The 19,027-nt window shown below is 35.3% G+C and overlaps 1 protein-coding gene across 4 annotated transcripts; it reads right to left on the bottom strand.

Moving 5' to 3' along the window:
* Positions 1-321: 321 nt before the first annotated feature.
* On the bottom strand, positions 322-15,040 carry LOC141397028 (uncharacterized). Of its 4 annotated transcripts, none has more exons than XM_073972821.1 (2): positions 14,729-15,040; positions 322-2,206 (listed from the first exon to the last, which is right to left on the bottom strand). In XM_073972821.1, the coding sequence occupies exon 2, from the start codon at positions 1,928-1,930 to the stop codon at positions 413-415; it is 1,518 nt and encodes a 505-aa protein (XP_073828922.1). In that variant the 5' UTR covers positions 1,931-2,206; positions 14,729-15,040; the 3' UTR covers positions 322-412. The 4 variants fall into 4 exon arrangements, with proteins under 4 accessions (XP_073828922.1, XP_073828924.1, XP_073828925.1 ...); XM_073972823.1 differs by lacking the exon at positions 14,729-15,040 and adding an exon at positions 6,177-6,292; XM_073972824.1 differs by lacking the exon at positions 14,729-15,040 and adding an exon at positions 5,918-6,152.
* Between the last annotated feature and the right edge of the window lie 3,987 nt (positions 15,041-19,027).

The following is a 19,027-nucleotide window of genomic DNA, read 5'->3' on the forward strand; positions in this document are numbered from 1 at the left end:
TTTAGGATTCTTGTAAAAAGAGAAGAGAACAAAGCAATCCCTCAATTTAGCGCTCTTTTTATAAGCCATTGTTAGAAAAGAGAAGATATTTCGAAATTGGTTTTGAACATTTTCTTAAAAAAGCAAAGATTAACACTTCCTCCTCAAAGGATATATGGATATACGTATGTCTGTTGTTATAATCTTCTTAACATTGATGATTGCTTGATAGGTTCCCTATATCTTTTATATATGTATGTGTGTGTATATGAATATACATCATTGTTTTTTAAGAGTATTTTTTAGTTTTAGAAACTCACAACTTTTTTGTTTTCGTTTTTCTTTTCTTGTTTTGGAATCTTATTTGTTAACAACAACAACTGTAGCAGCATCTGCCTTAATTGCGCCTCTATCTGCATTACGTTTCAAAATTTCAAACTAAACGCGGCGCCTCTGTTTTCATTTTATAGCCCATCATATGGTAGGCGGCCTCTTCGGAAAATTGTGCTGAATTGGGGCTTTCACTTGCTCGCTGCTTCATTTGGGCCGCCAGTGCCTGTGACATTTGAGCTGCAGACATTGCCGCCAAAGCTGCGGGATTACTGGCAATAACACCTCCAAGGCCGCTACTTAATAAATTACCACCCGCGGCCGCCGCTAAGCTCATCATATTACCAGCAGCAGTTCCAACTCCTCCTCCTGTACCGGTACTACCACTGCCCGCACTTGATGCACCACGGCCACGTTTACGTTTGGGCAATATTCCTTTGCGGGCCATATAGAAACGTATTGTCGATACAGGTATGTTAAACATATTGCTGACCGTTTGAAAGGTTTGACCTTTCGAAACACACTTGGCTGCCTGTTCCAGAGACTCCTCAGATCGGCGTATGCGACGCAGTGAACTGTTTTGATCCATTGATTGGTGCATCATCATTGAGTTATTGGCTGTTGAGTCGTGTTCTGAATCGGCCATTGCACCGCTGCCACCACCAAAACTATCATCTTCATCGTGGGCCACATAGTTGTGATCATCCTCAATGGTCGAGTCCATGTGATGGCTTGACATATTCTGGGCCATTGCCTCTGAGGGTGTGGAGGAAACTTGTTGTTGTTGCTGCTGTTGCATCAGATTTTGTTGTAATGCATTATTCGAAGCTGCAATGTTGTTGGCATTTTGACTGTTTTCATATTGTTCATAGGCATTTGAGGTTGATTCATCTTCCGAATCCTGTTGATGATGTGTGGAGAAATTTGTAGCTGCAGCTACTGCTGCGGGATTTGCCATCAATGAATTCAAGGAGACGGGTGTTAATACGGGTCGTGTGCTGCTAGGTGGTCCTGACATAGGTTCTTTCTTAATAACTACATTCTGCGGGTGAGATTGCGTTGTACTGGTCGCTGTGGCCGTGGTGGTAGTTGTAGAATTTGTTGCTGTATCTTCATCGTTGCTGTCGCCACCTCCACCAATCCCCGCCGTTGGCTGTGAGGCATTATTATTGCTAACTTGCTGATTTTGCGTCGCCTTGCCAGTTAAAGCTTTCAATTGATTTAAATTCAATGCTGCATCTGAACCATATAAGCCACGTATACGCAACTGTTCGGCACAGCGCAGTAATTGTGGTAGACCCGCTTGTGTTACATTTACCTCACCTTTATACATAAAATCCACCAAAGCTTGTATTTCCCATAGCTTTATTTCAGAAGGTAGAATTATGACAGGATGTTTGCAGGGATTTTCCGCTAAAATGCTTTCAAAATATGAGGAGCAAGCGGCCAAGACAAGGCGATGACAGTGCACCTGATGACCTTCGCAGGCTAAGGTAACATCCACGAATCGTTGACCAGCCAATAGTTGGGGAAATGCCGCTCCTATACTACCCAAATGACTGTTCCAACGCACACAAAACTCTTGTCGATGCGATGGTGACATTTTACCACTTTTCGTCATATACCAGCAATTGTGATGGTGGGGCTTTTAGTGGAGAATATGATTAATTAGCTGTTACTCCTGATGATGATGATGACGGTGAGATTTTAAGTCAAATGTTAGTGGTTGTGTTAAAGACCTGCTGTTGTCGGTTGGTGTTGTTGTTATCTGCTATGAAGACTAGATGAGGAAGATGTTCGCCATTGACATAATATGACTGTTGTGGCGTTGTAGTTCAGTTATTATTTGGGAAGAATTTTGTGATTTGGAAATCGTTGTTGAACTTTTTAACCAATTCTGAAAAGAAAGTGTAAAACAATTATTAGTTTATAATCAATTAATGAATCTGTTTAAAATAATGTTGACGATTTTGGAATAAGTAGAAAATTTAGCACACTTCAGAAGATCGATACCTAATAGTGTCAGACCTTGTTGTCCTGATTATAATAACATATGGTGATTGGTGCCTATACTTCCCGATATATAAGCCTCTAAAGATCCGTCTATCCGTCAAGGAAGATCCTCTAGTCCAAATATCACAGCTAGCAGTAATAATGTGGAAATGAAATCAGTAAAAGAAAACCTTCCTCGTTTGACGACAATAGGCATTTGAGGGAGGGTCTTCTTAAAATGACAGAAGACCTTTGAAGGTCTTCTATAGACAACAGAATACATTTGAAGGTCTTATATAGACGACAGGGAACTTTGGGGGTCTTCTTTAGACCACAGAAGAACTTTAAAGGTATTATATAGAAGATAGAATACCTTTGAAGGCCTTTTATCATCTAGAAGAGTTTTGAAGGTTTTATAAAGACGACAGTAAACCTCAGAAGTACTGCAACGACTTTAACGGCGGAAGACCTTTGTTCTTTATTCTTCTCCAAAAGACAATAGACCTTTGAGGTTCTTTTTTAGATGACAAAATACCTTTGAAGGTTTTATATAGACGACAGAAGAACGTTGAAGGTAATATATAGACGACTGAAGGTCTTGTATATGCGACAGAAGATCTTTGAACGTCTTATATAGAAGACCTTAGAAATTATGCTTTCAACGACAGAGAGCTAGGCATGAAATCACTATTGTGATCACTTCGAAGATCGTCACGATCTTGACTTTCGATGTCTTAACACAGTTTCAAATGCTTGGAATTGAAGATAGGATCTGGGACGACTTTCAGAGAAGATAGAAGATTGTCTTGCTCCTTTCCACACTTCATTTCAGAGCCTAAACCAGAGTGCCTGTAAAGAGCGCCATCATACCAGATGTCCATAGCTTAAGACAGGTAAAATCACAGTTTCACACAGTCAAATGCTCGCTTTATTTTTAATCTGGCTCTTTTTCAATTTCCGATTTTGTCATCGCATGACAGAAATCGGATCATTCCTTTTCCCAGAGTTAGATAGTGGGAATGTCACTGCTGCAATGGGTTCTAACCACAAAGCTACTGAAGTTAGTCGAGTAGATTTGGTAGTGCAGTTGAAAAGGTGCAGTTTGTCGCTCAGGCCTGTTTTGCAAGTAAGGCAGATGTTTTGGCCGGGGTCATTTTATCCTTGCACTTAGGATGTCTCTCCTATAATACCGGAGCAAGTACTGCAACAAGAGCATGCCATTGTGTTGCTGTACTGGAAGAGTTTGTATCTCCTCACGCAGATGGTCCACTGAAGACATGAGGAGGCATCCTTTTGCAGTTCTCAGGGTGCATTCCGACAGGTTTGAATATTTTTCCATCACGTTGGACATATATTCGCGGACCACTCTGGCCCCGCATAGTTTACCACAGACCAACCTATCGCTTTATATGATGTTGGTTAGCCTTTCGCAATTGAAGGAACGATTTTACGATTTCAATGCCGTCTGGAGGGGGTGGTTTACAGGAGAGGTAGAGTTTAAATAGTTCAGGAGATATCACCCCACCTTAGGAAAAAACGATTCACTTAACGGTGCTTGAACTTTTTGTTCCTGAATTCCACGTACGACTGGCGTCCATACATATAATTTATTACCCAACGTTTCAAACTAGGCCGAAGGGTAGTCTGTTCGATGCCCTCAAACAGCTTGGAGTGCTTGACAGAATCAAAGGCTTTTGATAAGTCGAGCGCCACCATCGCTGTTCTATGGCACGGCTTGGTCTGGTTGAGTCTTCGACTAATATGTGTGGAGATGCTGTGCACCGCTCTTGACGCGTTTTGCTACTTACGGAATCCATGCTGATTATTTTATAGCTATTTCTGACGCTGTAGAGTATTAAAAGCTCAAGGCTCTTTATTGCGGGCGACAAAAGCGAAATCGGTCTGAATGATTCAACTTTGTGGCATCATTGCCTAGATTCAGTAGCGCCCATATTCCAGACTTCGAGAACGATGTGGGTGACAAGCGACAGGTTGAGAACTATAGTGAGATACTCGACTCCCAGCTCATCCAGCTGTTTCAGTATTACCATGGCGATTCCAACAGGCCCCAACGCTTTGGATGATTTTGCGTTCCTGATGATTTTCGTAACATCATCCACAGGAAGAAGTCTAATGCGACGTAGTACTCTTTTTTTAACGAACGTTCCCTACGCCACTCACACCCATCCCTTCCGACCGGAAGCGACGGTGCCATACGTAGGGACCGCGTACACACCATGATTCGAATCATAGTGGGTTTTTTGTTCGCGTTTAAAGACCAGCTACATATATTTAATTCATCAGCTAGTTAACTACATCTATGTTGCATAATTTACTACTCATTCAAAAACATAATTATTGTAGATTTAATATTAAATTAAAATCAACACTCATTCTATGGAGGGGGTCTTCTATTCAACCCTGCACTCACGGGATGCTCGACAAACTGTCGATTAAAATAACTTGCACACCTCTTCCTATCAGTCAGCTTAACAGTACGTTTACATATAACCGGATTTAAAAAGCCCGCTCGGTTTCAGATGTCAAATCCATTACGTATACGTCAAATAAACACTCAAACACTTTTAAGCCGGTAAAAGCTATAATAAAACCGGCAATATCGTCGCCAAACGTGACTAAGGAGGTTCTATCTTCCTTTAATCTCAGGGACCGAGGGTGAGTGAGTTTATCGTTGCCCACAATTCACTCATTCCGACTCCAATGTTGTAACTTTTCTTATGAAGTGACTTATGTTCTATCAATAAGTTTCAAAATGATACTCATATTCCAATGATTGGGGTAGTAATAATGGTGATAAAAGCACATAGGTATTCCTTAAAATGGCAGGACCCCATATATCGGGAGGGTATGGGCTTTAAAATAAATTTTGTTGACTGTTGTTGCATTTTTACGTATGTAAATTGAATATACCTTCGTTTTTCATTATATAAAATATTAAGTATCCAGATTGTAATAGATTAATATGTAAATATATGCAATTATTTTAGGCTATCAGTGGCGGTTTAATGGCAGATAGACAGATTAACACCAAAAATGATTTGCTAAAATCCGTGGTAACAAAGACTAATCCATGCTATAAATATTTTTTGTTTTTTTTGGACGCTAACACAAAGTCATCGGTATAAAACACAATACACATTACATCTGAAAAAATATTATATGCTACTTAAATGTTTAATCATCCAACAGAAAGAAAAAAAAAAATAATGCAAGGATATACACAATTCATACCGGTTTTTAAAAGACGTTTCCTTTCTTCAGTTGTATGTCGTAGTAGCTATTATTCAAATAATTCAATTCTTCTTTTGGCCAATTCAGTCAAGAATAAGAAGTTTCAGTGACCTTGTGTGATTTGTGCAACTAACGCAGCAGCAACACACAGTTCCTTCTTTACTGCCACTAAATCGCTACAACTTCTTCAGTGCAAATCTATAAATAATACCAAATTTTGTTGGTATTCTCCACCTCTACTTCTTCTTCTTGAAGATATAACAAACAAAAATGTTGTTACTCCGTCTTATATTTTAAACAAATGACGCCAGGAAGACACAAAGACAACTACTAAAAGATAATTTTAAAAAAATTACAGATGTACCACATTATACACAGAGGAGTCCACCACCAACAACAACAAAAACAACAGCAGCAGCAACAAACAAAAAAAACATAACAAAAAGGCAAAAAACATACAACTCACGGCGCGGAACAGGCCAATAACATTGCACTGCAAAATAGCTTTAAGAACGAACAATTTTGAACACTGTACTTAATATAAATTTATAAAAAAAAACAATAGCAACAACAACATTAAACAGAACAAGGAGAAGCCCAAGAATATACAAAAAATAACTCACACTCTCACAAAAATCCATAAACCCTCACGCACACACACACATCAGCTAAATAAACTAAAAACATTATAACAAAATCAGAAAAAAACAAGAATCCTCCTAAGGAAAACAACAAAAATACATTAAGAATAATAGTAGCGCAAACATTGCAGGAAACAACACAGGCAGCAGCAGCAGAAGTTGTAGCCGCAGTGGCAGAGCAATCATTATTACAGAAAAACAACAGAGAGAGAGGAGGGATGTGGGGTAACAGTGAAGAGAGTAAGCATAGTGCAGACGTGTGCACGGCCATCCACTGGTGGTTTCTGTAAAATACTCTTAATTTAATTAATTCAACAACACTTGGGAGTTTAAGTATTTTTTGTAATAATTCTTTAATATTTCATTTGTAGCACGATTTTAGGTAACATTAATGCTTAAAAATGTCTAAATATGCAATGAAACAACAAGAAATATTAAATATTAATTCTCCCTTAAATTTTCTCTTTTCCTATTTTGCTCACCATTGGCATAGTGCCTTTGTGCCAGGAAATGAGAATATCTTAAGAGTGAGAGATTAAAAAAACAAAAGAACCAGGGATGCCAACTTTTCCGAGGCAAAAATCGCTACAGAAAAGTTGTGTTAAAAACCACCACAAATCTTCACTGACTAAGACCAATGCTAAGTTTACATTTACGAAATCCACTCGATTTCAACTGTCAATTACAAAGCTCAAACGTCAAATGAAATCTCATCTGGATTTCATTTGACGTTTATCCTATGGATTTGACAGTTGAAATCGAGTGGATTTCGTAAATGTAAACTTAGCACAAAAAGCACCACGAAAATCTATAAAAACTGCAGAAATTATCAACTGTTACACAGAAAGATAGAAATTTAAAAAGATCGCACATACATGTTTTTATCCATTTCCTCAATAAAATACATATCTCAATTCCCATGCTTTTCTGTATTTCTGAACACTATCTGACCTCTATATCAGGGTCAGGCACCATACTTTTCTATTGCATACTTTACGGGGCATCATAGTGTGAGTGCATGCTTTGTCAATGGGTTGAATTGTGTGTGTGGAGAGAGATACGGTAAATGAGCGCACACGGGCGCCTAATCACCTGACGCTGCTCTAAATGTGTGAATATTTCACTCGCCTCACAATATACTTGGTCTGTTCCAGAACTGCAAGAATCTACTAATTTTTACTATTTTCTTCGATAACATAAAGGGAAAATTGTTATTGTAGTAAAAAATAGTAGCTTCTTGTAGGTTCTGGAACAGACCAACTATTTTTCGTTTGCTTAAAAAGTGATGACAGTAAACAATTGGTCTGTTCCAGTACTACAAGAATCTACTAATATTTACTATTTTTTTCGATAACATGAAGGAAAAAATGTTATCGTAGTAAAAAGTAGTAGCATCTAGCAGGTTCTGGAACAGAGCAGATATTGCGTAAAAATCGCTACAATCGCTACCTTAAACAGCCAAAATCGCTACTGTAGCGATTAAAAAAAATCGCTACAAGTCCTAAAAAGTGGTTTTTGTACGTCAAAAATCACTACAAGTAGCGGGAAAACCACCAACTTGGCATCCCTGAAAAGAACTGTGAACAGGAGATTCAACAGTATTGTCAATGAGCAAAACGCACAAACGATTATTCCGCTAACTTTGAGATAAATGTTGACTATTTATTTATTTCTTACAGTCCACGATGGGGCCAATAGCAGGTTTTCGAGGCAAAAAGTCAATTTTGAAGTGAACAATTTGAAAAAAATAATAACGGATTTCGATTGCCAACACTCTGAATCACTTAAAATAAAAAAATAAATCAATCTGGTAACATCACATAGCGACATACTGATCTGGCAATGGTGACATATTTTCTTATGCATCATTTTCCGACATTCATTATAAATAAGTAGTGAAAGCATTTTAGGCGCCAAAAAGAACATTTCAACATTTTTATATTTTTTAAACATGGAAAGCTCTTCAATGGTTATGTAAAATAAGATAGTGTTAACAAATAATAAAAATGTTATGTGTGGTAAATGTATTTTTGAGGTAAGATGTTATGTCTTTTTTGGAGTATTTTGCTTTGTTATCCATGTGTTCTCTGGAGTATAACTTTTGAGATCTAGGAAGATCTAGGATATTATATATATGTGGTGAAATGTATTAATGTGTACTATCATTTTGTGAAAAAATTAGCTGCGCCTATCTGCGCCTTTTCATAAAAATCTGATTTCAGATGTCGTAATACTTAAAAATATGGACATTTTTATGCTTTGGTTGGCGAATAATCGGAAACCCATTAATGTTACCAATTGGATTTCGGAAAAATTTAATAGACGTATATAATAATAGTAATATATAATTTCAAAGATATCGCAAACTTTGGCTTTTGTGGCGGAATCTTAGCCGATTTTTACTAAATTTGTAACCTTTTTTTTATTAACTTATAACAAAGCACAGACAAAACCATGAAATTTGAACATATGTGTATAGGGGAGCTATTTCTATGTCTGAACCGATTTCAATATAACTTGACAAACTTATTTGTAGTCCGAATTCCGTAACATTTTCCAAATGTTATTGTAATTTGATGGAATTTGCATGCTTGGTCAATCATTTTCCTGAAATCGGGCGAACATATATATGGGAGCTATATCCAATTCTGAACCGATTTCAATATGATTGGCCAAAAATGTTTCTAGACCAATTTCCGTCACACATTTCAAATTTCATTAAGATTGGACATACATAGCGGGATTGGTGCACCAAATACCTAAAATCGGCCGAAAATATATATGGGAGCAATATCAAAATCTGAACCGATTTCAATATAACTTGGCAAACTTATTTGTAGTCCTAATTCCGTGGTATTTTCCAAATCGCATAAAAATTGGGCAGAATTTGCGTGTTTGGTCCATCAATTGCTTAAAATCGGGCGAACATATATACGGCAGCTATATGTATATATGAACCGATATGAACCAAATTTGGCATATTAGTTTCTAAGCCCATTATAAACATCTGTACAAAATTTGGAAGGTCTAGCTTGCCCCAGTGATTTGTTGCCTCGAAAACCTGTCATTGGCCCCATCGTGCAGTCTATGGAACAATTTTCCTTACAGACTATATCGAAGTGTATATTACAATTTCTAATCACAAAAGATTATTAAATTTTTTAATATTTTCCTTCAATGACTCTTTTGTTGCACTAAATTCAACCGATGTATATCTATTAAGCATATTAAAATATCTTAATGCCCTATTAATGGGGCTATTATTAACATAATTATTCCTATGGCAATCAATATGAAAAACATTGCAATTACGCAAGTTATGGCAAGGTATAATGAAGGATATTTTTTCTAAGAGACATGAACAATCAATTGTAGAATTTATTAAATCGAACACGAATAACATAGAATGAGTTTTCCTTCTGAATTCTAATGTTTCTAAGTTGATCAAAAGGCAGCGAGATTCATAATTTGGTATACGTTGTGAAAAATGTAAATTTGATGAATTTCTTTTGAATTCTTTCAATTCTATTAATATGAACTGTTGAACATGGATTCCATATGAAAGATCCATATTCAACCTTTGATCTAAACCAAGATCATCTTTCTCATCCACTTTATCCAAGACATGATCACCAAGCTGAAAAGTTAACTGTAATGGATCTCTAAGTCGACTGTAGGACATATGAGAACACTTTGACACATTAAGCTTTAAATTATTACGAAGGCACCATGATTCAAAATGATTATATTTGAAGTTTGAATACTTTTTTCGAATTCTTTGAAATGTGTATTTAATCAGTTTAAGGATACAATCAAAATGCAAGAAATTAATAATATCCCAGACAAATAAAATTCACGCTCATCCAAAATGTTTTTTTGTATTGGCTACTCATCACCAAATGCACTCCATTACTCATTTTAGTCTCGTAGATTACCGCAAAAAGGTTCGAAACTTTTAATTAACTGTTTGTATTTTTAATTTAGAAATTGCTTTAATCGCAATAAATGAATAAATAAATAAAATAAATAAAATGTTAAAAGTGTAGACCATCTTTTTTGTTTTTGGAAAAATAACGTCGCTTTTTGTGGGGATCGACAAACTGACTTTCTTTAGGGCTCTCTAAGCAACTGCTTCTAAAATGTAGTAAACGGGGTGCATTTTGCAACCGACTCAAACAGAAAAATTCAAAATTGTTCGAAGGCGATTTTTGGAGAAAATTGAAAAATTTGCGTCTATATTTCTATCAGCCAAGCAAAAATAATCATTACAAATTGACCCACTTTCTAATTATTTTAACTAGGGCATGTCATAGGGAATCAGTACTTATTTTTGGCCACTAAAAAGTAGGTAAATAAGTAGTTAAGTAAGTAGTTACTGCTATGCCTAAATACGACCGTATTCCAGGGGCGTGTGTGGTAAAAAAGTAGAACACATGTATTCTTATGAGAACTACCGAAATATGTCGAGCGTATACTTTTTGTAAGTTGAACATTTTCAACTTTGACAGAACGTACGATATGTTATTGTATGTATGTGTGTGATTTGTATTTTGAAAACAAAAGCCCAACAAAACTATAAATACAATTTATTGCAAAGGAAAAATGTTTGTTTTACGAATGAAAACATTTAATAAAATTTCTGTTGCGATTTTTGTGTTTTAAATAGGATGTCGGATTCAACGTAATTGGGTAATACGGACGCTGACATGCCCTTGTTAAAATAATTAGAAAGTAGTTCAATTTGTAATGACTATTTTTGCTGTTTGAGGATGTAGATTTCGTCAAAAATTAACCCCATACAGTTCTTGTTAGAGCAAAATGTTTATAAAATCGTGTTTATTGGCATTTTTAATTGAGTTGTTCTGTCAATAAACTCAATGATAACAACATTGGTGAGAGTATTTCTTTGTCTATACAATTCATGTGTCTATGATTTAACCAATCCACAGGGTTACAAATGTCAATTCCATTGCGTATATGTCAAAATAAATCCTTATAAAGTATTAATTAGGCTCTAATGCAAACGGCACTTTTGATTATCGCCACCAATTTTTCAATAGAAAATAAGGAAAAAACTTTTTGATCACTTTTTGTGAATGTATTTACTTTACTAGGCATTTTCTGGGATATTTCTATTCTCCTTTTTGAACGACATATTTCGTAGATGGCCCCTCTCGAACTCATTATCTATTTCGGCATCTATTGACATGTTATCTTCCCAACGTAGCAGTTCTATATTAGTTTTCCGACCGTATTCCTCCATAATACTCGATTTATGGGTCTTGACATTTTTAGAAATGTATGAATTTATCAGCACTTTATCGTTTATGAGTAGCCCTGGGATCGGATTAAAATGTTTAACATACAGTGTTGTGCATATCAAAAGCAACAAATCGAGGATTTTGCAGTAATTCAATTTTTGGATCCGTTACAATTTTTTAAAAATGTAATATTTTGTGTCCAGTTGTTCTTTATTATGTGCAGAGTGCTTCCGACAAGTTGTTTCTGTACTTTGTCGTTGGATGGGATAACAAGAACAATAATATTTGCAGATCCTCGAGAACAGGGATTGCAAAACAAAAGCAACAATAGAATTTTATTAAAAATTTTAGTGTCATCGGTGTTAATTAACTGTACTTTTGACTTAAATTTGTATTTTGGGGCATGGTAGTGTCATCTTAAAAAGGGTTTGCATTTGTTATCCTAACAGGGTTGCCACTTTCTACCACTTTTCCCATGGTCTGGGGAAAATCTCACAATACCCTCAAATCAAAAAAAATTTCCCTCATATAAACACTTAAATTTTAAAATATTCATTCGGAAAGTGGATTAATATCAACCGTTCTTTTGTTTGCCTCATAATAAAAAGTTAAACACAATACATCCTTGTGTAAACCCCTTAAGGCCATCGGCACATTTTGGCGGAAAACGTTGGGGAAACTTTAAAAATAACGCTAATAGGAACTTCCAAGAATTAGTTGGGGCTCTTATTTGCGATATATGACCTAGAGTACTTCACAGAAGAAGTTTTGAAAACAATTTGAAAAGTTATACACTGGCCAAGAAACCATAGACATACCCAAAGAAAGACAATTTATGAAACACTGGTAGAAAATGCAATGTTTTATATGGTTTAATGTTTGAACTTATCAGCACCCAGCAAAAAAAGTCATTACCAAATAATGACTTTATTCAGTAAATTTTTGCAGTTGTAACTACTTACTAAATGACCGTAAAAGTCATTATTTTAACATGGGGATGTCATAGGGAGGAAGTACTTCCTTAAATGTGTTTTTAAGTACATATTTAACCACTTACCAGTAGTCAAAAAAAGCTAAAAAGCATAGTTCTATTTTTAGAACAAATGTGGTGAAATTATATTCAAATTAAATATTCCAATTATTTTTTGTTTTTATTTCTTCTTTTTCTTTTATTCCGCTTCCTGCCGGTGTCGAACACATGAACTTCTGATTTCTAGCCAAACACACTACACACTAGGCCATTCGTACAAATAGTAAGGGTTGTTTAAAAACATCCATGTACATCAAAATTTCTTCGTAATTTTGTCAACAAAAAACTCCCATGCTGACGGTGAGCTTTGAACACACAAACCTAGGATTTGTAGTCAGACACACTAGCCCTGTGCCACCGTACTTATTCCTTTGTAGGTAAGTAGTAAGTAAGGATGTAACTAGTTATATGTTACCTGTTATATATGTACTGTCTGATAATGCGGAGGGTAATGAGTACGCATTACCTGGTAATGCAGAAAGTAATGACATGTGCCTACCAAATTTTTGCTGGGCACTTTTTCGTTTAGGATATTATGCTGACACACAAAACACCGTTTTAAGCAGCCATGTTTTAAACATTACGGAGAGTACTCTGCATACCCTCTCTTTAAACTGCCTTGGATTGGGTACTAATATTGGCGAAAAAATTAAAATATTTGAACCCATCGATGATATACCGGATGTATAACACAGTGGTAAGGCTCACCCTAGCCTATGAATATTTTGTCTGGTGGCACTCATTACGCCTAAAATCAACATCCATTGTGACATGATGCAAAGAGCAGCCTCGACTCTAATAACGAGAGTCTTTAGAACTACTCTGAATGCAGCTCTGAATGTTATGCTAAGTCTCCGACCTTTGGCCAACTTTAAATGTCAGGCAGCAGGTAGAGCTGGCAAACTATCGATATCCACAACATTTGATAGTTTCGATACTTTCATTTCAAACTATCGATAGTATCGATACTATCGCCCTTTCATTTCAACACCCAGTGGAAAGGGGTGACAAAAATATTTCTAGATCTGAAATTCTAGTATAGGTTCCTGGTAAAGGAAAAACATTAAGACCGCATAAAAAACTTTGTAGGTCCGATTTTGGTAATAATTCACATGTAATGGTTCCACATGCTATTGGGTATTTTGTGACGTTTAAATGTAAATCAAGCATTAGTTTCGGAGCTTCCATGAATTCTAGATAAATACCATGGCAGAATGATAAATACCCAAAAGACATTGGAAATTTAGCCAATTCAGTTTTGTCCGATAATATCGATTGAAAAAACTATCAATCGATAATGAAATTCAAAATAAAGTATCGATAGTGTTGTTTGCCAGCTCTAGCAGCAGGTAGTGCTCTAAGGATGCATGTACTATATCTTTAGCGCGACAGCGCCTATGGGCATAGATGTATCCTACAAGAATTAGGAGCAGACCCCTTTGGGCAATTTTTAACAAATGATTCCCTACTATGCTGGATACCAGGACACTTTAACATTATGGGAAACGAGAAGACAGATGAACTAGCAATCAACAAGTCTAGCAACCACACAGTCCAACAAATCACACATATGTCAGTTTTTACGAAACGTTGAAACATTTATTGATGAAAAACTTGTTCTTAAAACAAAATTGTAAGAATAAAAAACTGGTTTTCTGTCCGATTACGACCAACATTTAACTGCCGAAAGGTTATAATAATGGGCCCTAGAGTTTTGCAACGGTTTTTTAATTTGTCTGCTAAAAACGCCAAATCAACATAAATATTGTCAACACTAAACAATTACCTAGCACAGAGAGAGAGAGAGAGAGAGAATGGGAACAAAATGAAATATGAAACACAACAAACATAGCAAAAAAGTCAAACAAAAACAAAAGGAGCACAACACAAATACACATGTTGTTTTGTGCAAAAAGAAAAAAACAACACATACAAACACACACAAAACATTATTGTATTTCGCGGCGGCGAACTGTAGCCCTCCCTGAAGAAAATTTATGTATTAATAAAGAAGGAGCAGGAGAAATAAAAATATGCAAATAAAGAAAAAAATCTCACAAATTAATGTACGAAACTTAACGTTATTAGCGTTAGGGAAAAAAACATGAACATAAAGGAGACAAAGAGAAGTAAGCACAGTCAAATCAGGTTCTTAGTAATTATGGAAAATTATGAATAAAAAACTTCTTTAAATGGATTTTTGAAATGGTTATATTTTTTCGGTATTATGAAGATACACTTACCATACAGACAAACACATTCTTAAATTCTAAACTCCACTTTTTTTGTTATATCAAATCTTTTTATTAAAGCCTTTTTATTGTATTGATTTTTTCACTTTAATATATCAAAATATTTCAAATTCATTTAGCCATTTGATATGAAAACTCTTTTGCGCTAAGATTTCATTTATAAATACAAAATTTTGGTTTGTGTGCAAAACTTTTTTTAAATTTTTATTTCATTTCTTTGCGGCGTGTAGAAATTCTTTGCGTTTTATTCTTATACTAAAACATTGTTTACTCCTCCTGAAATCACGCATTATTGCCAAATCCAAATTACGTGGCATCAGTTATCAGTGCTTAGCGGACACCGGCTACCATTTTACAGTGCTTGGCGATCTGGCGGGATAAATTCAAAATAAAAACTAATTGGTCTGTTCCTTTACTTTTGAAAATAGTAAAACCGGCAAAAGTAGTGAAAGTTTTAAACTACTCCCATATGAATTGTATGGTGTCTAAAGTAAAGGAACGCTTTTCGAGTAAAAAATGGCAAAACTTGAAGATTCTTGCACGTAAATGAACAGGGCTAATAAGAGCTTTGTTCAATTACTTTTTTAATAGTAAACAAGTTTTGCACAATAGTAAAGGAAAGGAAAAATAGTAGATCTGGCAGCAATGTAAAAAACAAACATGGCTGCCTAAAAAATATCAACAAACAAAATAAATGTCAATGTTTTTAAATTTTCACTGGTTTAAGTTGTTTATTATTTATATTTATTTTGCTTTCACAGTGCACGTTGTTTTCTTTTTTCTTTTGCCTTAATTGTCAAATCAGTAGTTTGAGAACACAATGAGAAATTCATGAAAAGAATAAAGAAATGCATAATCGCATTTGAATTAGGTAGTACCTGGCCTTTATTCGTTTATGCCTTGTTCATACTGACGGTAATTCGCTCTCTATTCGTTGTTCGAGCCCATATTATGTATAGATTACTTAATTTTCCATACAAAATTTTGAGAGCGAAGAACGATTTTTGTACTTTGTTCAATTTAAATTACTCTCCGAACGACGATAAAATATCTCCCATCTCTAACAAATGAGCGTATTTATCGAATAAATTATTTATGGCAGACAAAATCCAACATTTAAAAATATATGAAAAACACTAAAATTGTTAGAAGAACTGCAAAACATGAATGAAAAGTAAACGGTGGAACGATTAGTATACATTCAAATCATAGTAAATTTTGTGTTCTCTTCCATTGCAGTTGCATTTTTTGTCGTTTGTTTCAAATTCGCGTACAAATCTAGAAACTAAAATCAAATGCCTGCCTCATGGTAGAACAAATAAAGGGTGTTTTTTTAAGCTAAATAGAACTTTAAATTGTAAAAAGTAACACAACAAATTAAATTTTGATGAAACTTTTTTTTTTATTTGTTTCAGTATACTCTGACAAATCATCATGAATAGACTCACGCTTGAACAACGCTACGAAATTATCCAAATTTACTTTGAAAATCAGTTGGCAAATGACCCGTTGTTTTATCGCAAAATTGTGTTCAGCGATGAGGCGCATTTTTGGCTTAACGGGTTTGTTAATAAGCAAAATTGCCGCATATGGAGTGAGACCAATTCACAAGAGACCCTACAGACTCCATTACATCCAGAAAAATGCACCGTATGGTGCGGTTTTCACGTTGGTGGCATCATCGGACCTTATTTCTTCAAAAATGAGGCCGGAGCTCGCGTTACGGTCAATGGAGATCGTTACCGCACCATGATCAATGATTTTTTGTTTGAAAATATGGATGACATTGATCCGGAGGAGATGTGGTTTCAACAGGATGGCGCTACGTGCCATACGGCGAACGCAACCATCGACTTATTGAAATCAAAATTTGGCGATATGTTGATTTCGAGAAGTGGACCTGTCAATTGGCCTCCAAGGTCGTGCGATTTGACACCTCTCGATTATTTCCTGTGGGGCTACGTAAAGTCACTGGTTTATGCTGATAAACCAGCAACAATTCATGCCTGGAGGCCAGCATTGTTCGTGTTATTCGTGACATACGGCCAGCTGTGCTCGAAAAAGTGGCCAAAAAATTGGACGTCCAGAATGCACTTCGTAAAGAACAGCCTCGGTGCCCATATGCCCGAAATCATTTTTAAGTGTTAATGTCACGTATTGATCTTTCGAATAAAAAAAATTTTGATTACAATTTAATTTTTTGTGTTATTTTTTACAATTTCAAGTTCTATCGGGCTTAAAAAAAACACCCTTTACAAGGTAAAGTTAATACTACAACAAATACAACTCGAACAACAACCACAAAGGAATTTGTTTTTGTTTGTAACGTTACTGCCAGTTGTATTTGTAAACAAAACAATAAATGTCTATAAATTATTGGAATTTAAAAAACTAATAATTTTTCACATTTGGTTCAATATTTTGGAAAACATGAATGAAAATTCGTTACATTTTCAATTTTTATGTTTCCACATCATTCCCCTAAATGCATAAATTCTCGCAGAAAGTAGAATTCTTGCAGAAAAGTTTGGGGTCGCTGGAAATTCATAGAAAAAGGAGAAGCTGTTTCAATGTTTTTTTTAGAAATCAAAGAAGCACATGTTTATTAGGACTTTATTTTTTTTAATTTTAACAAAATACCTCCCACATTAACAAACGGGGATTTACTGCGCGGCTTATCGTTCGAATTTGGAGGAGGTTACATATCATTGATATGAAGAAGTCTTTCTGGGAAATAGTTTTTTTTTCCGAATGATATATTTTTTCCTCAAAAAATATCGAAATAGAAATAAATGTATAAAATGTCATATGAAATTTGGCACTAACGTTACAACCCAGTTCAGTCAGCTGTGTATTGCTGCTACCTTTTCTTATTCTACCATGTGCCTGCCTGAAATTCTGTATACCAAACAGTTATTTTGGCAGGTCTCTCTCGTTAATTTTGAAAATAGAAAATTTTAAAAATGTGTTGAAAACAGCACAATTTTAAGAAAAAATAGAAAACATGAATGAAAAGAATAGAAAATAAAATAGATGTTTGAAGGAAAGGAAATTAATTTTCCAGTTCATATCAATCAATTTTGCATGTCTTTTGTTTGAAACTTCCTTTAAAATCAGTAAATAAAAAGTATGAAAATATGAATCATGTTGCTATGAAGTATGTACCATGTCGAATGAACGGGTTAATTCGTATACGTAATTGTGAGAGCGAACGACGAAATTAAAGTACTGGTATGAACATGGCAGTACATGGAATTGAGCATGAAGCAAGCAAAAAGAGTCATTGTGTTTCTACCATTAAGGCCTCGACACATAAGAAGCATGACATTCTTGCTTAAGTCATATCTGGTAATTGACTAAAGACCAAGTTCGACCTAATAAAAAGATTTCAGTATCACATTTGAATTAGGTCGAACAGGGTCTTTAGTCATTTACCAGTTATGACTTAAGCAAGAATGCCATGCTTCTTATAGCTTCGTTCCCTTTTTAATGGTAAAACTCGTAAAAGAGAGAACTGCAAAAAATTTGTTCTCACACACAAGTTTTTTGAAATAGTTCGGGAACGGAAAAATGGAAAATACGTCAAAAAAACTGGAATAAATGTCAAAGTCGGCGTATCAGCCAATCAGACGCCGGCAACCATGTTACTATTTTTTTTTTTTTTTTGGGCTGATGTTTGTTTGATGTTGGTTGGGTACCCGAAGTACTCATGACCACTACTGGGTATTCATTTTATGTGATTATCTGCTAGTTATGGGGTACTGTTTCTATGAAAATGTGAAATGAAAACTTTTATAAAGGAGAAAACTGTCAAATGAAAAAAATTATAAAGGAAATATTTTTCATTTCAAATTTTCATAGAACAAGAATCCAGCCCCTGGTTTGGGTTGTTGAAATGACATAATGAGTGCCTGCTGATTTGTTTAGAGGCACCCATAAGGTAATTACAAGTTGATATTAGCCGTTGCGATGAATTTGCAAACATCTTTTAGAATGATGTTTGAACGATTTTTAAGTAAATCCTGTAAGTTGTTGTACGATTTGAAGAATCCAAAATTGCTCCTAATTGTGTTAAACTTTGAACATTCAAAGATAAGGTGGTTCTCAGTTTCTGGTGTATTGCAGATGTCGCAGTGGGAAGAGTTTTCTATGTTGATTTTATGCAGATATGTCTTCGAATATGTATGACCGGACAGGAGTCGATTAACAAGTTTTATTTCTCCTGGAGAAAGTGACGAACCAGTGTGCCAGTAGCTTTTTGGAGGAGTTGGGAAAAAATTGGAAAAGTAA

This window comes from Musca autumnalis, unplaced genomic scaffold (genome assembly GCF_047663935.1).
Source record: "Musca autumnalis isolate F117 unplaced genomic scaffold, ASM4766393v1 scaffold_3, whole genome shotgun sequence".
NCBI classification, from domain to species: domain Eukaryota; kingdom Metazoa; phylum Arthropoda; class Insecta; order Diptera; family Muscidae; genus Musca; species Musca autumnalis.

Coding starts and splice junctions, on each gene's coding strand:
- LOC141397028 (XM_073972821.1), bottom strand. CDS start 1,930: ATGACGAAAAGTGGTAAAATGTCACCATCGCATCGACAAGAGTTTTGT.